The sequence below is a fragment of the Manacus vitellinus genome, unplaced genomic scaffold (assembly GCF_001715985.3).
Source record: "Manacus vitellinus isolate BGI_N305 unplaced genomic scaffold, ASM171598v3 scaffold_6_pilon, whole genome shotgun sequence".
In the NCBI taxonomy this organism is placed as follows: domain Eukaryota; kingdom Metazoa; phylum Chordata; class Aves; order Passeriformes; family Pipridae; genus Manacus; species Manacus vitellinus.
The window spans coordinates 1,240,256-1,258,557 of NW_021940750.1; the positions used below are offsets into that span (position 1 = coordinate 1,240,256).

General features: G+C 39.3%; 1 protein-coding gene across 1 annotated transcript in view; it reads left to right on the top strand.

Annotated features, from left to right (window-relative positions):
• The window catches only part of HSD17B12 (hydroxysteroid 17-beta dehydrogenase 12), a 69,846-nt gene that overhangs the window by 8,774 nt on the left and 42,770 nt on the right, over positions 1-18,302 (top strand). The window contains exons 2-3 of the mRNA XM_018082098.1: positions 9,343-9,421; positions 13,898-13,973. Of these exons, the coding sequence (XP_017937587.1) occupies positions 9,343-9,421; positions 13,898-13,973 (155 nt within the window). The remainder of the gene's footprint in view (positions 1-9,342; positions 9,422-13,897; positions 13,974-18,302) is intronic.

An 18,302-nucleotide genomic window follows, 5' to 3' on the forward strand; every position in this document is an offset into this window, starting at 1 on the left:
ATCAGAATGGCAGTTTACAGACCATTTTATACGTAGGTGCTGCACCCCAGGTACCTTTTTTCCACTACTTACGATGGTCACCTCAGCTCTAAACAAAGTTAGTCTCAAGTGCATACCTTGACATCTGGTACCACTGTGTCACAGTGTAATATCTGACAATATTATGTTTCAATTCCTGTGGTTTGTAGACCTATCTAATCTTTTGTAGTGTGACAACTGTGATCATTTTCAGTAGCTAGGTTGTCTGTGAAGTTCATAAAGTATTTCCATCTTTGTGTGGTGGTCATTAGCAGAAATGCTGAACAGAATTTCTGCTGAGATCAGTCCCTGAGGAGTGTAAGTAATAATTTGGTTTTATCCTGATAAAGTTCCTTTTTTTGGTCTGAACTGTTGTAGATGCCTCTCCAGGTAGCTTCTGATGATATTCTAAAATTCTTACAGTTGGTAGCAGTCACCTTCACGGTTGTAGTTCCTTATGATCATCATATAAAATGTTTTTTCTTTTGCCTTGTGGGTCTGAAGCATTATTCTTGTCTAAACTGATCACACCTTTTAGTAGTTTGACACAGTTTGTCTTTTGATTAAAAATGGGTCTAGTGCTGATTTTGTACCAATCTCCACTTTTTCTATGCTCACAATTATTCTGACATCTTGCATATCTTTGACTTCAATTGAATTTGCTCATAGCTTACCAAATCACTTGTTATCCTCTTCTGCTTGCAAGTTTTGGTTCTTTGTTGCCACATCACTGATTTAAATTTATTTTTCTGCCTGCTACAATGAAAGAGGAAAAAAAATTCTGAAATTTCTTCTAGTGACTTCTTATGTAGAGTCTTCTTTCAGCTTTACAGGCTCCAAACCCAGAGGCTTTTCTACTGGCTGCTTAGTTCCTTCTCAGAAAAATAACGTATCTAGGCGTGTTTCCAGTGGCAAACACACTGAAAGCCTTCAGATGGTGCCAGTTGTCAGCTATCTGGTCTTCAAAATGTTTATGTTGTATTCCTCCTCTCCTGAAGGCAGGAAGAACCAGAAGTGGTAATTTGAACGACCCCTACACATGTGGGTTTTTGGCCTGGTCGTACTTGCCATGACAGTCAATATCTGTCATGTATTTCACAATGATGAACTCATGAGAGACTGTTTTTGCCAAACATTAATACTATGCAGTAACTCTTACTGTAGTGTCCTAGAGCACAAGGCAGTTGTAGCCTTTGCAAACGCTTAACTCAGCTTGAACTGGCTGGAGCAGATGATCTGAACAATTTCCTTGATATTGCAGAAGTTAAGTTCAGGGCACTCTTGGTTTCACCTGATGACTTCTGGATCAAAAGCCTTAAAAGCAGCCAAGGATGGAGTGGGGACTTCTGAACAGGATGATGGAATTCCCCTTCTCTTCCTAGACTCCCATGCCCATAACACAGCAACCCTTGACTAACAGGAGAAAAACACCTCATGGCAAAGACTTGAATGTAAGTGCATAAAGGACAACCAGCCTGGAACTGGGAGAGCTCCCACAGAGGCAACTGGAACTGATATTGCTTAAGGATTGCCTGTGACTTTCATGAACTCTTCAGTACGCTTTTCCTGTTGGGATTTCTAGATTGCTTCTAGCTCTCAACTCTAAAGAATCTTGTGAATGCACTGCCCAAAACCCTTTCTTGCTGTAGTTCTGGGTGAAATGGGAACTTGTCAGTGCTGTGATATTTATAGAATATTTTTCTACCCGCAGTCCTAGCTCCTAGACACAAGCTGTTACCAAGTAAGTGTTCGGTTCTGGGAATTGAACCTTTTTCTGTAGTTTATCTTTTCAAAGCCTGACCATTAGGTCTTAGCTCCTTTGTGCAGAAAAAAACTTCTTTATATGAAAAAAAAGCCAAACCCAAACCAGAATTTCTAGAATTCTAGCTCAGGGTACAGATCTTTCTGATGAGGCTTCCTATATCAGCAGTTAAATTGAGAATAGATATGAAGTTTGTCTTATTTTCTGCACTGAGTTTTCTGGTTTTATTTAATAAAAATGCAGGGAGTTGCTGCTGTCTTATTAACTTGCAGCCAGCATGCTTATCTTCTTTGTTCTTTGTTAAATATGAGCTGGCATGTGTTAGACTGCGTTAGCGTTCGCTCTTTGGGACTTCAGTGGTTTCTAAATTTGGCATTGCTAAGCCGGTGCCCTGTTTGCTTGAATCAATTGGGGCTGCTATTTTTAGCAACAAAAGGGAATTGAAATAGCAATATTCTTTCCATGTAATAGATCCCCAAGAGGAATACTGATGCAAGCTCTCTGTCATCCCATATTCTCCCCCTCCCCAAAAGCACTCAGACGAAAGGCAGCTGTCATGGTTTGCGGCTGTATTAATCTTTAATCAATCGAGTGTTTTCTGCATTCAGGTGTTCGGGGAAAAAAAAGGGTCACGACTAAGATCTGCCTGGAATAACTAAGCACTCATGCATGGTCTGTGCAGTCAGAATTTGTGGGTAACGGCAGGGATAGACAGAGCAGCTAAAAATAGCATATGCTTCCAGTGTTTCTCCAATCTATTTTTGATGCTTGATTTTGATAAGGTTGATTGGACTCTTACTAAAAATAGCCGTTCCTAGCAAGCTGAGGACAAAAAGTAGAGTATTTTTAACCAGCACAGACTAAAGTACTTTTGTTGGCTGGAAATAATCTAGAAGCTTGGTATTGGTCAAATGCCAATGATTTATATAAATCTGTAATAAATGAAGCACTGCTTGATGCCAAGCAGGGATAGTCTTTTCTCCCCTTGCCAGCTTTTGTTTTCCCCAGGAGCTGTCATATTCTTAATATAGCCTCCGTGTTTCGTAGCAGAAGAATCTCGAGTCTTCAGTTATTTATATGTTGTACTTTTAAACCTATGCTAAGGTTAGCTGTGCTGTGAAGTTTCTCTCAACTGTATTGCTTTAACAAGATACATAGGGTCCTAGTTTATTCTTTATGTTGTGCGCTACAGCCAGATACTGTGCTGTGACAGACCCTTGCTCGTACCTGGATTCAGTCTTGCAGGACAGGGATGGCTCTTCTATGTGAATGAAGGATGTAGCAGAGAGACTAGCTCTGCAGTGGCCATTTTGACATCAAATTTGAATGCCTCTCAGGGGATCAGAAATGTAGTAGCTAAGCTACCCTCCTTGAGATCTGTTAGTTAGCTCAATTTTTTGAAAGGAAGAGTATAGGTATTCCCAAATTGCTGGACCCACATCTGTCTAGGGAGAATAACATTGATAATGGCCTGAGTTCTGCTTCCTAGGTAGATGATGTGCATGAGTGCATCTGCAGTACACTGAAAGATTACCTAAAAACTTGGGCTATTCTGAATGAAAACAGTAAGATGGCTGAACCAAAATGAATTTGTAGTTTGAAGAGACTAGTACAGAACATGCATAATAGTTGTTAACTTCGTTGTGCAGGTAGCCAAAGCCACGCAAGGAGTATGCCTGGTGCTGTTTGCTAGAGGCAATATGGATAAAAGTATTCTGTGCTTTATCTGCATTAGGCATCTCATAAGTTTATTTTGCTGTGGAAAACGTGTGTTTGTATCTGAAGGCAGGCTTGATCTCCTTAAGCGTTTTTTTCCACTGTAGTCTAACCTTGAGTTGGGGAGTCACGAATCTATAATCTTGTTTCAGAGTGATTGCTCTGCAGAACTGCGGTAGAATTTCCTATGCTTGCTATTGTCTTCTCCCTGTGTCAATGCTGGTCCTTGCTCTCATCATGAGAGGAGATGATTTCTACATGCCTGCCTCATGCTTCATTGCACCATTATTTGCTTTTGTTTTAAGATGTCCTGGCTGCATAAAAAGCAGGTTAAAATATTCTTTCTGGGCCTTGAATATTCACTTCGGTCACAAAACAGGCTGTCATGGGCTGCTGGGTGCAGCTTTTGCCTGGCTCTGGAATGGTGGTCCCTTTTTTAACAGCAGGGAGTGTTAGAAGGTGGAGGATATTTTCTAGGTGACCTCTTATTTGGTAACACAGTGGCTGTTACTTCATATAAGCAAAAAGAACATGTGAGCTCTCCACACCATTGGTGGTACTTTATCCTTTGTGTTGTGGGATTTCTGAAAGATGCAGGTGCCATTGGAAACATTTTTGTATTTACCCCTCTGTAAGCCTTCTTGAGAAGAGTCTACATTTTTATTCCCTAAAGTCATGTACCACTGCTTATATTAATTTTCTAGACTAATGTCACTGGCTTTATGCTCCATAGGCTTGGTCTTCATGGCTTTTTTTAATAACAGTGCAAGATGACACATCTCAATGACTGGTGAGCTTTTTTAACTTTGCCCTGTGTTTGTCAAGGGTTGCCTTGAGTTTGGTACTGGAGAGGAAATGTTGCCAGTGCTTATGAACGGCTTCATATCTGTTGTATATATGATAAAAGCTGTGAAACACTAGGAGGTGAGGTGGCTAGGTGGTATTAAGGTGTAGAGAATTAGTGAATTGTCTGTCGATAACCATTCCAGTAGCAGAGGCTGTGGTGGATGCCTCTGTAGCTGTATCTTAGGTTGAAGAGATCACTGTAAGAGGTCAGAGATGTGTAAGTAAACTCAAAGTGGAGGGGTTTATTGTGTTTTTTTTTCTTTCTTCTCTTCCCACACCATATAGGAAGCAAAATTCTGGCACAGTCATTAGAGCAAAGATGCTATACTATCCTAAGGTGAAGATTTTGATGATTTATGGAAATAATTACATGATATATTAAGGATAATACTGTAATAAAAATGTAACTGCTGATCCGAGTCCTTGTGCTGATGACTTGTATATATACAATGGTAGTTAAAATCTCTACAGCCTACATATGGCATAACCTCCTCCAGCAGTGTGAGCAGATGATGCCCCATACTGCTCTCATTGTTTAGAGACCTTGATACTTCATTGAACGTTTGTTTTTGCACACTAACACTGTATCCAAAGCATTGGTGGATTCAGAGTTGCTTATACTAATGTGGTGTACACTACTGGCTAGCCTGAGTGATTATAGATGTTTTATCAGCTTTCCAACTTCTTGTCTACCATTTTGAACAGTGTAGGATCAGTTGGAATGTAAGACTGTTCATGCAAAACTGAAATGAAAGCCAGGACTAGAGGATGAAACCATGTGAACATCAGTCACCCATTATAACAATGATTATACCAGTCTTAACCAAAGTGTCATTTATTCAGAAAAACAAGAGTTGTTCCTTTCAGTGTGCTGGACTCACTAGGGCCAGGCTATCTGGACTCTGACTAAGAGCAGGAGCTTTTAGGCAGGTTTTTTGGAACTGAGGAAAGATGATATGGTTTTGTATGTGTTAACTCTCTACTTGTACATATACTAGTTCCAAAAAAGCACATTTTGAGATGGTGCTGTCTAATTATTTTGCAAAATACCTTGTGTCTAGAGCTGCTGAGGTCTGGCTAGTGGTAACTTCCCAGGGTAGAACATCTCCACTTCAATGCAAGTACATGTATTGGTTTACTAAGAGTGAATTGTTTTCAGAGAATGTCATGTTACTGCGTACCTTTCCTTGTTTTCCATCCCCTGACTTCTGGGGCTGTAGAGGAAAAGGTGAAGATGGGTGTTGACTTCTTTGTCAAAAATCAGATGATGCTTCAGTATAAACTTCCATTCAGACAAACATTTACTTGGTGGGCTCACACACGGGCTGCCTGGGCACTCTTGCTTCTCTTCTGGAGACAGCAGATGGCTGAAGTGGGAAGCTACTACAGTTAGTCTGACTACTGAATAAATGTGTATAATCACACTTAGGAGCTGGTGCAGCTTTCTTGTACAGACCATAACTTATGCCTATCTACTTACTTTAGCCTTCTTTAAGCTCTGCCAACTGCAGTCAGTTTGTAATTTTTGTTGGAAGGCAGCTGTAGAAGAAACAGAATTCAAAAGCTTAATCAACACTTGGAGTTAAACTAGTTTCAGCACATCAAATTGATAGTAGAAATTTAGTTAAACTGACACAGCTTTGGAGTGGTTAAAACTGCAACATTTGGCTCCAGTATGGAAACTAGAGATGAATGTAATCAACATGAAAATTATAAGTGACTTGCTAATGTGCAAACTTTAGGTAATGCAAAATGTGGAGGCAGCTAAGGTGGCTGAATCTTGACTTCTGTGATGTTGGTCCAATCAGTTGCCTTTACCCCACCTCTTTTCTGTACTTCTACGACATAGGGTCTAAGTTTTGCTTTCTGCTCTGGCAGATGTCTGTCAGGACAGCCTTTCTGACCCACCAAACTACTCACTAGGATCCCATAAATGGGCAGTAAACAGAGCTTCCTGACTGAACTGGGTGCAGTGGGTCAGCAGCAGGACAGGTCTGTGTTAGTGTGTGTTTCCCGTCGCAGTTCACTGGTGCCTCAATGGCCTCTGCACCAGTGCAGCTGCTGATGGGAAATCTATTAGCTTAGAATGGGAGAGAGCAGAGCCAGGTGGCTTCTCTTGAAGGGCCTTATGAAGAGAAGTGTGGCCTGAAAAAAGGTTATACATTGGAAAGCTGTCCTTGTACTGTGTTTGTTCTTCAAGATGGTGTGGTAGGATGGAGCAGAAGACCACATCCTTCTCCACATGGAACCAGTAAAAAAACTATGGTATTAGTGTTGTCTCGTGAGGAGTTCCCTTATTAAGAAAAACTAATTTCATACTTTATTCTGATCTATGCCTTTACATGCAGCAGAAGCAAAACAGTAATGTGTATTAGCTAGGAGTCTGTTTCTGTAGGTGATAGCTCAAGCACTTTTTTTTCCCTTGTGGGATTTTGTAATTTTTTTATCTACATTAGAATTTTTTAAAAAATTCTTCTATTCTGTTGTGGAGGGTACTTTAACCTCTGGACTACAGGTTATTTTAGTCTGAAGTAGGTCCTATAAAGGGTAAAGAAACATCTTTTTACTCAGTCACACATCAGTTAGAAATCCTTGATCTTCAGATTATGTCCTGTGCTCCAGCTGATTCTATTACCATTTACCTAAGCAACGGATTCAATAAATGAGTAAATATCCTTGACTGAAACTACTTGTACTTTACTAAGCCTTTAAAGGGCCACAGGTACTTTTTGGAGTCACTGCCTCGTGGAGCATGTATTGCATTCTTGGCTGCAGTTGCTAGAAGTGGAACAACCTGCAATGTCAGAAAACAGTATTTTAAAATGCTGAGCTTGTTATCTGAGAATAAAACCGTTAAGTCCATAAATCGTGAATTGGAAGGAGGAGAAATGATCTGTAAATGTTATAGGGAATGGCTCTCCTTTAGGTACCTCACTGTCTATAGTGAAGGAAACAACCCCTTTCACCAAGTCACTGAAGTTGAATGTTTTCCAGATTGGGTCAGCTTAGAACTTGTCCAGCTACTGTTGTGAGCCTAAGGGGGAGTGGTCCTGGTATGTGTTTTCACTGTGCTCCTATTTGTTTCATTGTTTTGCTGAAGCAATAATGACTTGTGTGATAATGCGTAATGTGAAATCCAAAATCAGCAAGGCTGAAACTGAAGCTTGTTAGTCCTTGAACTAAAGGGATGGTGCTGTCCTGCAGCACTGTGGTGCTTTTTGGCTGAATGGGTAACGATACTGGTACAAGTTTGGTTGCAGGAAATGGACTCCTGGGAATGTATTCTTAATTTCTTTCCTAAGGTCTGCTTTTTATTGGTCATTTGGACCCTTGCTTTACCTTTATATACATGGATTTATTTCTGTGACAAGACTGTTACTCACACTTCCCTAATGGTGGCTGGATAGGAAGTGGCAAAACAGTGTGACACAGACACTTAGTTTTCTCAGTTCACTGGTGCTGACAGTGCAGCAGCTAGAGCTCTGTTTACTAGCCAGAGCATCCCTGATGTTCAGTGTGCATGCATATCCTTATCACACTGGAGCTATGGCATCTTGCAAATAAACCTTGAAACTAGGGAAGGGATAAATATGTAGGATGAACATATGTATGTACCTTCATCTATGGTCATCTGTAAATCTCAAAATCAGGAACATGCCTGGATCTTTCCTTCTTAACCTGTTATTGAACTATTGCCTTGCCATTCAAGCTCAAATAGGACCTTCACTGGTAGTTTAATCACTTGTTATTTCATCCACTTATTTGTAGCTAGCAGGCACAGAAACTGAAATGGTTACAGCATTTCTTAGCTGTTATTACTCAAACAGAAATATTCAGGCTGCTGTTTGCATGCCAACTGTTATAGGTAATCTGCAAGCAGTAACTAATCAAATCATCTGCAAATACGTCTCCTTCCAGTGCCTCGAAGGGAAGTTATTGCTGAACCCCAGTGCTAGACAGCACTTCTGTCTGCTTTGAGTTTCACTCAGGTAGAGTTTGACCCAGGAGTTGAACCAACACTCATCAGTTAACTCTTCTGAAACATTAAACAAACCCAAGTATTTGGCCATGCCTACATTCAGCATAAGCAGTGGAAGCACAAACCAAGCTCTTCTGATCTGATAGGAGGACAGACAGAAAAATCTGATGTATTTTGTGGCTACTTGGAGAGGGAGAGCAAAGACGGGTGAATGAGGTGAGACAGGAGAGCTAAATAATGTGAGGTGTAGGCATTTGGTTTGGTAAGAAGAAAAAGCTTAGAGAAAGAGGAAGTGGTGCTGAAGGTACTTGCTTAAAAAATAGTTGGAAAAGCAGTTTCTGGATGGAGGAATTGCTGTTTACTGAGATGATCAGCTATTAGTGTGGTGAGAGCCCTGGAATAATCTGTCAAACTAATGGCGTGTTGAGTCACTCAGAGCTTCTCAGCTTGTGGAAAAGAATCCTAGAAAGACTTGAGGCTTGACACAGATCCAGTCACCCACGGGTGAAAAAGTTTAAGCTGTAGAAGCCCAGCTTGCAAGTGATGGCTGGATCAGTCACTCATACTTGCTGCCAGTGAGCACAATGGTCATAGGGATCTGAAATCTGCTGGAGAAACACTAACAGAGACCTGTTTTCTATGTCCTAAAATCTGATACCTTTTATTTTACTGTATGTTTAAAACTAAGTTGACAGCTGGTTTAATAATCATAAATGAGCTTTTTTTAGTAAAATGACTTGGAAATCTTAGTCTGCAAAGTTTCTGAAGAAGAGTATTGGGGCAGAGAACTGGCATGAGAAGGGATGCTGAACCCGATTCTTGAAACATGTATTGAGTTCCTAACTCCATCTCTTTCTCTTCTTTCTTGCTTATGGAAAGGTTTAAGTGAGAGTTCTCCAAGGGATTTAATAAAAGTTGTACACTTATTCCAGAGATTTCAACTCATTCTGTCTGGAATGAGTACTTTAACAGCTTACTGATGAACACACCCACTGCAGTTACTGTGAAACAATTAATGTAGATTTGTCTCTCTCTTTTTTTTTTTTTGTCCAGTGGTCACAGGAGCTACTGATGGGATTGGAAAAGCGTATGCAGAAGAGGTAAGAATTCTTACCAACTGAAGTCTGTCTTGATCCTTGGCAAGATGTCATCCTGTCTCAACTCTGTCAAGCAGCAGATCATATCACCTCACCTTATCTTAACAGATACCTATGGAAAAAGAGGTCTCCTGCCTTACCTTCCTCTGATAATCAGCCAAAAGTTGTATCCCTTTTAGTTAATTTCTTCTATTTGTGAATTATATTTTCAGCCCTTACCTTGCCCTTAAGTTTTTATTTTTAACTTTTTTAGTTGTTAAAATAATTAACCTTTGCAACCCTTGGTATTTATGAGTACTGTCTAAATGGCATTTCTAGCTGCCAGCAGTATGTTCCAATTATTTCCCCTAATTCATGAAGTCTCTGAAGCTAGATTTTACCTTTATCTCTTTTACTGTACTTTTGATCTTAATGGATATGTGTGCTCCAAATATGGCACTGGACTGTATTGCTTAAGACAGAAAGTGCCTGTTAGTATAGGGCAATTTAGCCTATAAGCCCAGAGAACATCATGACAGATAATGCTGATTACAACAATTTATAGCAAAAATAACTTTCAACTCAGTATTAGTATCGAAGTAAGCCTGTCTGTACTCATTTTTGTGTTCTCTGAAATACCAGCATGACTTTGTGTGAGATCAGCTGTGAGACATTCTCTTTTTCTTGATTTTTTTTTGTTTGGTTTTTTTTTTTTGTTTTTTGTTTTGCGAGGACCACAGGGAAAGTTGCATTCCTCTTCATGGGTAGTCCTTGCCCTTTAGATTTTCCATCATTCCTATGTGCCCTGCCACCTGCATCCCCAGCCCTCAAATTCCTTACTTTGCAGAAAGTAGTACCTCATCCTGCTGGATGAAAGGGGAGCTGGCTGCAAAAGGAATTAAGCCTGGTCCCATTAGCACCTGATACTGGCATATTGCTGACAGCTCATACTCACCAAATATTCCAGTTACATGGCACTGAAGCAAATGATGCAACACTTAAATATAACTGCCTAGAGGAACTGGGAGGAGGTCACTGTGCCCATAGCGTAGCACTGTCAGGAGGAAGCCCTCTGGTGTGGGAGACACCCCTTAACATCACGGGAGATTAATTTCAAGATCTGTGTGTTAAGTTACCAGGTGAATAAAATTACAGCTTGCTTATGTTCTCCTGATGTCTCTAAGAACTAGGCTGCTTTTGAACATAACATGTGCTGCTGGCAGACCCCTGCATTCAAAGCCCTATTAGGAAAGCTATCACAAGCATGAGATACTGATGGGAAACAGTGGATGCAAATACTCATTCTTGAGCTATAGAATGAAACACACTTTTCATGAGTTGTATTTATTATTGTTACTTATGTATTTATTTAGAATAAATACATAAGCTGTCCTTTAACAGCTTAGATGGATGAAAAATACTTGATGAAGTTAAGTGTGGATGCAGGATGAAATGTGGAATACCTGAAAAGACTTCTCAGTCTTTAACTCTAGAAATATCTTCAGAAGACTGCCAGCAGAGTCTTGACTTTCTACTGGAAATTCCCTTCGGGTTACTATAAATGCCACTGGCATATAGGTGCTTGGGCCCTGATGGCTGTGATTATAATCATGCAGACAGCTTCCTTCTCCTTGGAGGAATTCTTGACAATTTGTGAGAATTGTAACTGTACATGGAGAATTGCCTCTTTGAAAGTTTGATATGGTCTCACCAGAAAGTGATGGAAGAGCATTATGAGTTTGTGGATTCTTGGGTTATACTCTACTCTGTAGGTTACTTTCCTTTTCCAAGCAAAGAATTGTTTTTACACTCTTGCAGTATTAAGATCTTTATTCTTTTCTCAGCACTGATGTCCTTATCACCAGACCACCCCTTCGTGAAAGGTTTCGTTTTATAAGGATATGGTCAGAAGTCACTATTTGTTGCCACTCTTATCATTGTCTGCTGTTTACTTTTGAAAGTCATTAGTTAAAATTAATCTTAGATGTATGCTAGTGATAAACTAGAGGTTGTGATCCCATTGCACTCTGTAGTATTCTGCTGTGCACATCTGTTTAGTATCACATTTTTAGATTGTCTTGCTATGCCTACTCTAACAAGAGCTTTAACTTTGCTTTGGTGGGCTGTTAATGTCATTCTTTTCCACCCTGGAGAGAAAGGGCTTTAGCAGCAGCTATGTTTTGCTACCAAAGTGGCAATGTGGTAGTCACTAAAATGGTATTAAGGGAATTCAAACACCTACGTTCACTGGCTCCATTAGAATGGTGACTCTTGCTTGCATCAATCCTTAGGCTACAGGAGTATCTTCCCAACATTTGCTGCTCTGCATGAGTTTTTATGTTTAGTTTTAAGATCTTCTCATTCAGCTTTTTCAGCACCCTAAGGCCATTGGCCAAAGAAACAAATATACTGGCAGATTATCTACAAAGCAAGTGGGTCTTCCTTGATTCTTATATAAAAACGTAATTAATAACTGAAATCTCAGGGATCATTATCGCTCTTTGGATAATTGTGTTTCCTTTCAACCAGTTAGGTCTCTACCAGTGAAGTCAAAGTGCTCAACAGAAACTGATCTGGTTGCATCAAACTCTTTAACTGAACTTGCTGTTGAGTGCTGTATCTTTTCTAAGTTTGATTACTTTTCATAGTGGTATTTGTTGCTAGTTACAGGGTCTTACCTTGGCCGTTTTATGTGCTCTGTACTTAGAACTCCACTTGCAAATGGGTTTCCATTTCCAGATTTCAGATGTACTTCTCAGAGTGCATCCCTTTAGTGTGAACATGGCAGTGGTTTCTCTCAAGCTCTCTCTTGTGGTGGAAGTTCTCTGAATGTGGTGAGGTTCCACCAACTGGATGGATTGGTATCACTTTACTTCCTTGGCTTTTAAGATAAGTACAGCTGGATACTTTTCCATAAAGTTGAAGTAGCTACTAAAGCAATCTGAGAGCCCAGAGGTCATGACTGCTCAAAGAGCAAACTGCGTGTCAGCAGTCTGGAGCTTGCACCCATGAGGAAGATCTCTGGGGCTTTTCAGCCTCATGGGACCACAGTTATTTTGGATTCTGAGTAGATTACTGTCAGATTGTCCTCACAGATTAAGTAATCAAGACCATCACTGCCTTGATCCTGTGGAATGAGAGTACTGTTATGCCCTTCTCCCCAGTGCCTTCCAAGCCTACTGTTGGCTTTATGAAAAATTTGTTCCAGTGAGGCAGATGTTTACCTGCAGGTGGATGCATTCATCCATTTTAGACAGTCATCCTTGTAACACCATATCATTTCCTTGACAGAAAGCTTTTAAGTTACCAGTAAGACTGAACTTGGCAACTGTTTGTTAGTGGTTCCTGTTGTATCTTTGGTTTCACCACACCTCGCTCTATGTTCACGAGATGTAGTATGAGATTTCTACTGCTTAGAGGTCACACGTCAAAGTGAAGTATGGAGGTCACTGATGAACTTTCTCATACATCTCTCTGGAAGAATCGCTACTGCTTGGGATACTTCTGCTAGAAAGGTAGAGGAGATTAAGTCACTTCAGGTTGTTGCTGTCCTATGCTGTGATGTTGTGAGGTTTCTGGGTCCTTGTGTGATATTTTTTGTTGTTGTTGTTGTTGATTGGGTGTTTTCTTTGTTTGGTTGGTTTTTTCATTTTGTTTTGGGTTTTGTTTGGTTTTTTTTTTAATTTTGGGGGTTTTTTTTTTTGTTTTACCTTCAATTGGAGAGCCATTCTCAACTGCTTCCTAAGGCAGTGAAGGAGTTTTATTGGAGCACTGAGAACACACCTGGTTTTTATATGTGTCTGAAAGGAAGATCACTATGGACTCTGGATACATTTTTTTCTACTTTTCACTGGAACGGGGACTTGTTTTCATTGCAGAGTAATTCAGATATGTAATTGTATTTCTGGAGACACTTTTCAATTGATTTGTTAGATCCCATTTTTAAACTTGTGGCAGTAGGTCTGATTTGATGACCAGGGTACACTCTGGCCACAGCTTAAGTTCCTCAAATAGCTTCCCTAAAAGAGCTGCAGGACTAATTTAACCTTTATACCTATGATTAGTACAAAGTAAGAGTGGAGTCTTACTGAAGGAAAGAAGTATTGAGTTGCAACACAGGTGTTCAAGTGACCATGGATATCTTAACTTGGCATGTTAAACTCCATTATGATAATAATGTCTTTGCTCTGACTTGCAGAGGTGTTGTAAAAGTTCTGTGAAATGTCTGTAGTTGGTTTTCTATTTCATAAATGTGCCTATCCACCTGTATTAGATGACTGAGAAGATAATAAATTTGGTGTGAAGGGAATTGAGTGAGAAATAGCATGAAAGTATTCGTCCTGGTTTTCCCCTTCATGTCTCTTTTAAAATGTATTTTTTCAGACTTGCTGGTCATATATTGCCGTGATGTTTGATGAATTTTGCAATTCCTTAAATTAGGATACTAACTTGGAAGTGATTTATGACTATTCTAATGACTCCTGTTTTGTTTTGTTGCAGTTAGCAAAACGTGGAATGAAGGTGGTTCTAATCAGTCGGTCGAAAGAAAAACTGGACCAGGTTTCTAATGAAATAAGTGAGTTGAAAACTTCTCCTTAAACTTTACAGACATGCTTATAAATAAATGCAGTTGCATGTGAATTTCACACATGCTTATATATATTCAGCTCTGATTTTGAAAAAGGTTTACTCTTGTGCACAGTGCAAATATTACAGATAAAAGTGGTAAAGGCCTTGCAGATTAATTTTATAGGTGTTCATACTTAACTTCTGAGAACAATAGGGCTCAATTCTGGAATAAGTACTCCTAAAACTATTAGTCTTCCATAATAACAGCTTACCAGGCCAAACCAAAATATTACCTATCCACATAGTAGTTGTCTAAAATCATAATAAGCAAGATACATGTAGCCATTATGTCATCTGAATATTCTCTCAGCTTGAAGCAAGTTTGGGCTTCAGCCATAAGGATGGTTTCTTGGTAACTCAAAAATTGATGAAAACATGTTCCTTATGTTACTTGCTGTCTTATCAAGTATACAAATTTATTGTGAGTAGCTTCCCACTCCTCCCTCTCTTTTGTTTTGTTTGAATAAACTACTCGAAGATTAGATTAGAGAGCTGTAAGCTCTTTTGAGGTGATGATTGTTCATAGTCATAAGAATATAGGGAATGAGTTAATGTGTTTAAGAACCTGTTTCTTCAGGGATTATTTCTTCAGTAAGTGTGTAGTAAATGGCTGTAATGCAAAAATAAGGGAGCAACTTGAGTATTCCAATCACAAATGTAAAATGGATATTTGTACAGGATCAGTTAGGAGAAAGCTTCCTCAAGTCTCATGCTGACAAATGATTTTCCAATCAGAGCAAAGTCTAATCTAACACACAAGCATTCCTTTTCTAATCTATATCTCTTTTATTAAGGCATATTTCATGTAAGGTTATTAGTTTGTGCAGAGTATGTCAGATAAAGTGAGAAATGTAGCCACGTGAAAAGGTTTTGATAAGCAGGAGTGGGAGTTGCGTACTATAAAGTAGGTTTCTCAGCATAATGGTGTTGGGTAAAGAAACCATTAAGATTATGCTTCTGTGTTACCCTTCCTTGTCTTGCTTAGGCTTTCCTAAAATGGTTTGTGTACATAATGCAGATACCTGTTAAAAACTGCTCTCTTTCCAAGGTCGTAAACGTATCATTTTGGCTTAAATTTGTTAAAACTTCCAGTGAATTTTTTAGTGCTTTACTGTAAATCATAATTTAGTAAGTCAAGTCTCAACACACTGTCCTGTAGTAAGTTGTAAGGGGATGCTGAGTGGATGTAAAGGTGACTGAAAAACTCGAGTACTTCAGCTTGCCTAACGGTAGCTGTTGTGCTAGTTCACTGAAAGTCAGGGCATACAGTTCTGTTGATATAAATGCCACTGTCTCTGATTTTTTTTAGTGTCCAATGTAAGATGGCATATGAAACTGTTTTCTAGTCAGAAAATTCTTTTTACCTGTATGTTTAGGTTTTAGAAAGCATTCATTCTTAGAGTGAAGTTGTCATCAAGTTCGATCTTCTGCTGATTTGGAAGTAATCGGTATTGTTCATTAGTATCCTGAATTTAAGGATGTTGCTGCAGTGTCTGGACCTACCTGTGATGCTCTAGTCAATACAGTCACAGGGTAAATGCAACAGTATAGATGTCACTGCTCGGGTAACCTATGTAAGTACTGATGCTTACTGCAAATACGTGAAGAAGCTACAGCAAGGTGGTCTTTTTGGTGTTTCACTGCTGTAGCTGGATGGTAATTTGCTGCATATGTGGGCATGTGCAGTCACGTTTCTTACGGTGCTATATGAAGTTGTTTTGCTAAGTAAAGCTATAATTGATAGAAGTTTCTACAAATATCTTGCTCTGGAATCAAACACGTATGCATGAAGTGACGAGCTTTCTGAAAGAGGTCATAACCCTTTCTGTAACAGTTTGGAAATGTCTTAACTCCCTGGGAGTTAAGCATATGCTGACAAGACAGATAAATCTACTGCTTTGAGCTTTTGTCACTTACATGAGAGCTGCTGGGGGAGTTTTTCAGATTAAAAAAATAGGTACATGTACCTGTGTGAAGCAGCCAGTAATACATAATTACTGTTAGACCTCACCCAAACATTTTTCTGCTTCCTTTCCTAAACCATTCTGAAATGAGATGACTCATGTTGGATTTTCAGGACACTTCTTTTGACAACACTGAGCTACTGAAAAGTATTCCTTGTTCACTGTGGAATATGCTGAAGGATTAGGATAGTCTGCATAATCAAGCAAGCCTGAGTCGCACTTTCAGATCCTTCTAGGTTTTAGCTGGACAGAATTTTCTTGTCTCATGTGGTCTCTGCGGTCTGTTCAGATGTTGTCATATATAAGGTGAGTGACGTTTTTAGTGCGAAGCCTGTAACTACTGGAGTGGTTCCCTTGCAGGCTCCTAAGGTAATTTTAAACTTCCTTATGGTAGTCCCACAATTGTTCTTCAAATTGACATGGGCTTTCTCCTCTTGAGTAATGAGTCTTAATCACTTTAAGGAAGAATAGCTGTTTAACTAATTCCAGTTCTTTGAACTGTGTGATTCTGTGCCTGTTTTCTGTTTCCTTCTTGTTTTGACTGATCAGTCTTGCTTATCCTAGTGAATGGATAGATGCACTCTGCCACAAATAATGAGAGGGCTTTTGAGGATCAGGTGTGTTCGTTCTATTTAAGAAGACTCTTTTCTTCTGCTCTTAGGGTATACTTCTATTTGTAGTGATACCTATGTACAAAATGAAAGTTGCATAACCACCATCATAAGGGAAGTAGTCATATATCTTTCTGCATGTTAAATGCCAGCTGACCTGGATCTGATTTTTTTTATGTGCATATGCACATTAAACTGGCTGAACTGATGTTACAGAAACGGCAGATGTTCTGACCTTGCGGCTCAGTTTGAGCAACAAAAATTAATGGGTTAATTACAAGTAGTTAAAGACTTTAGAAGACTTTTCAATGTGTCTTCAAGCATGTTTTCAGCTTTCTGTTCCCTAAGAAACAGAGTATAGGACACAGATTGAAGAAACAAATTTGAATTTCCTCTTCAGTCATTGTGGACCCACCATTGTGTGGAATTATCTAAGTTTTATGGAAGCGTATTTGATCTTTTAATCAAGTTGTCATGCACAAACACAGATTATGCAAAATGCTTGGTCTAGTTTAGTTCATGCTGCTTCACTGTTTCAGAACCTTTTTAAAGTGTCTGTTGTAGTACATCGTTTAACACTACCAAAGATTCAGGGAGGATCAGAAAAACTTCTCTGTGAATGGAGACAATTGTTATTGCCACATAACAAGGCTGTTCCTTGATTTTCTGTATTTAATGGGTATGATCCAAGACATCTCAGGTGCTCTGTGCCAGAAGAGTGAATTTGCAGGCAGAAAAGCTTCAGTTACTGCAGTGCTGCTGATAGGTTTGTTCTGAGCAGACTTGAGAACTACTTTGCTGCAATATGTAGAATGTAGTGCAAACCAGACGAGCAGGGAAAACACTTCCAAGAGAATATGTCTATAGGGAAATTGTCAAAAGAATTTGGTATTTCTGTACATTGTTAGCTAGTGGCTTCACAGGACAGGTTGTGGAGCTGTGCATTAACTGTGAGAGCCAGGAAAAAAGCTGTAGCTTAGTAGTGTTCCTACTTGCAAGTAGGAACTAAGTGTCTACTTGTAGGTGAGTGCATATAAAAGCAACGTGGGAGATTTCGAGTTTGTCATCATTTACTATATAATTGAAAACTTTTTTAAAAAAGGAATTTGTCATTTTCTGCTTTAAAGTTGGTGGGTTTGTATTACATACACTGAGGTAATAAAATTAGGTCAAATAAATTCTTTGAATTGAGAAAAATCAATTTTCCAATATATTCTCACAAACAACCATTTATTTGGAACACATTGTCTTTTAAACCTTTCATAGTGTCCAAAACTTTGATTCTGCTACGTGCCTTTCTATAAGAAAAGACAGGTTTTTGCAATTAAAATCTGTGTGGCTGACTGTTTCCTTCCAATATGTTTGCTGAGCTCAGTGTGTAGTGTACCTGAAATAGCTTGGTCCTGGTATTTTCATCTTGAACCCTGAGATTTTGTGTAGATTGTAAACTGATAGCTGTCATGCTTATACTTGTGGTCTCTTGTCTTCTTACTAATCTGGCATGATTTTTGAGTACAAGAATGTGATGTGGTGCCAAAACCAGAAATGTTCTTTTACCATTTTCTAGGCAGGTGGGGTTTACAGGTTTCTTCTGCTTTCTTGGTAACAAGGTAGTTGGCAGCATTCTGAAGCAGACCTGATGCTGACTGCTATGTTTGTGTCTCAGCCCTTGCTGTGACCTACTGCAGCAAATGGGCAATG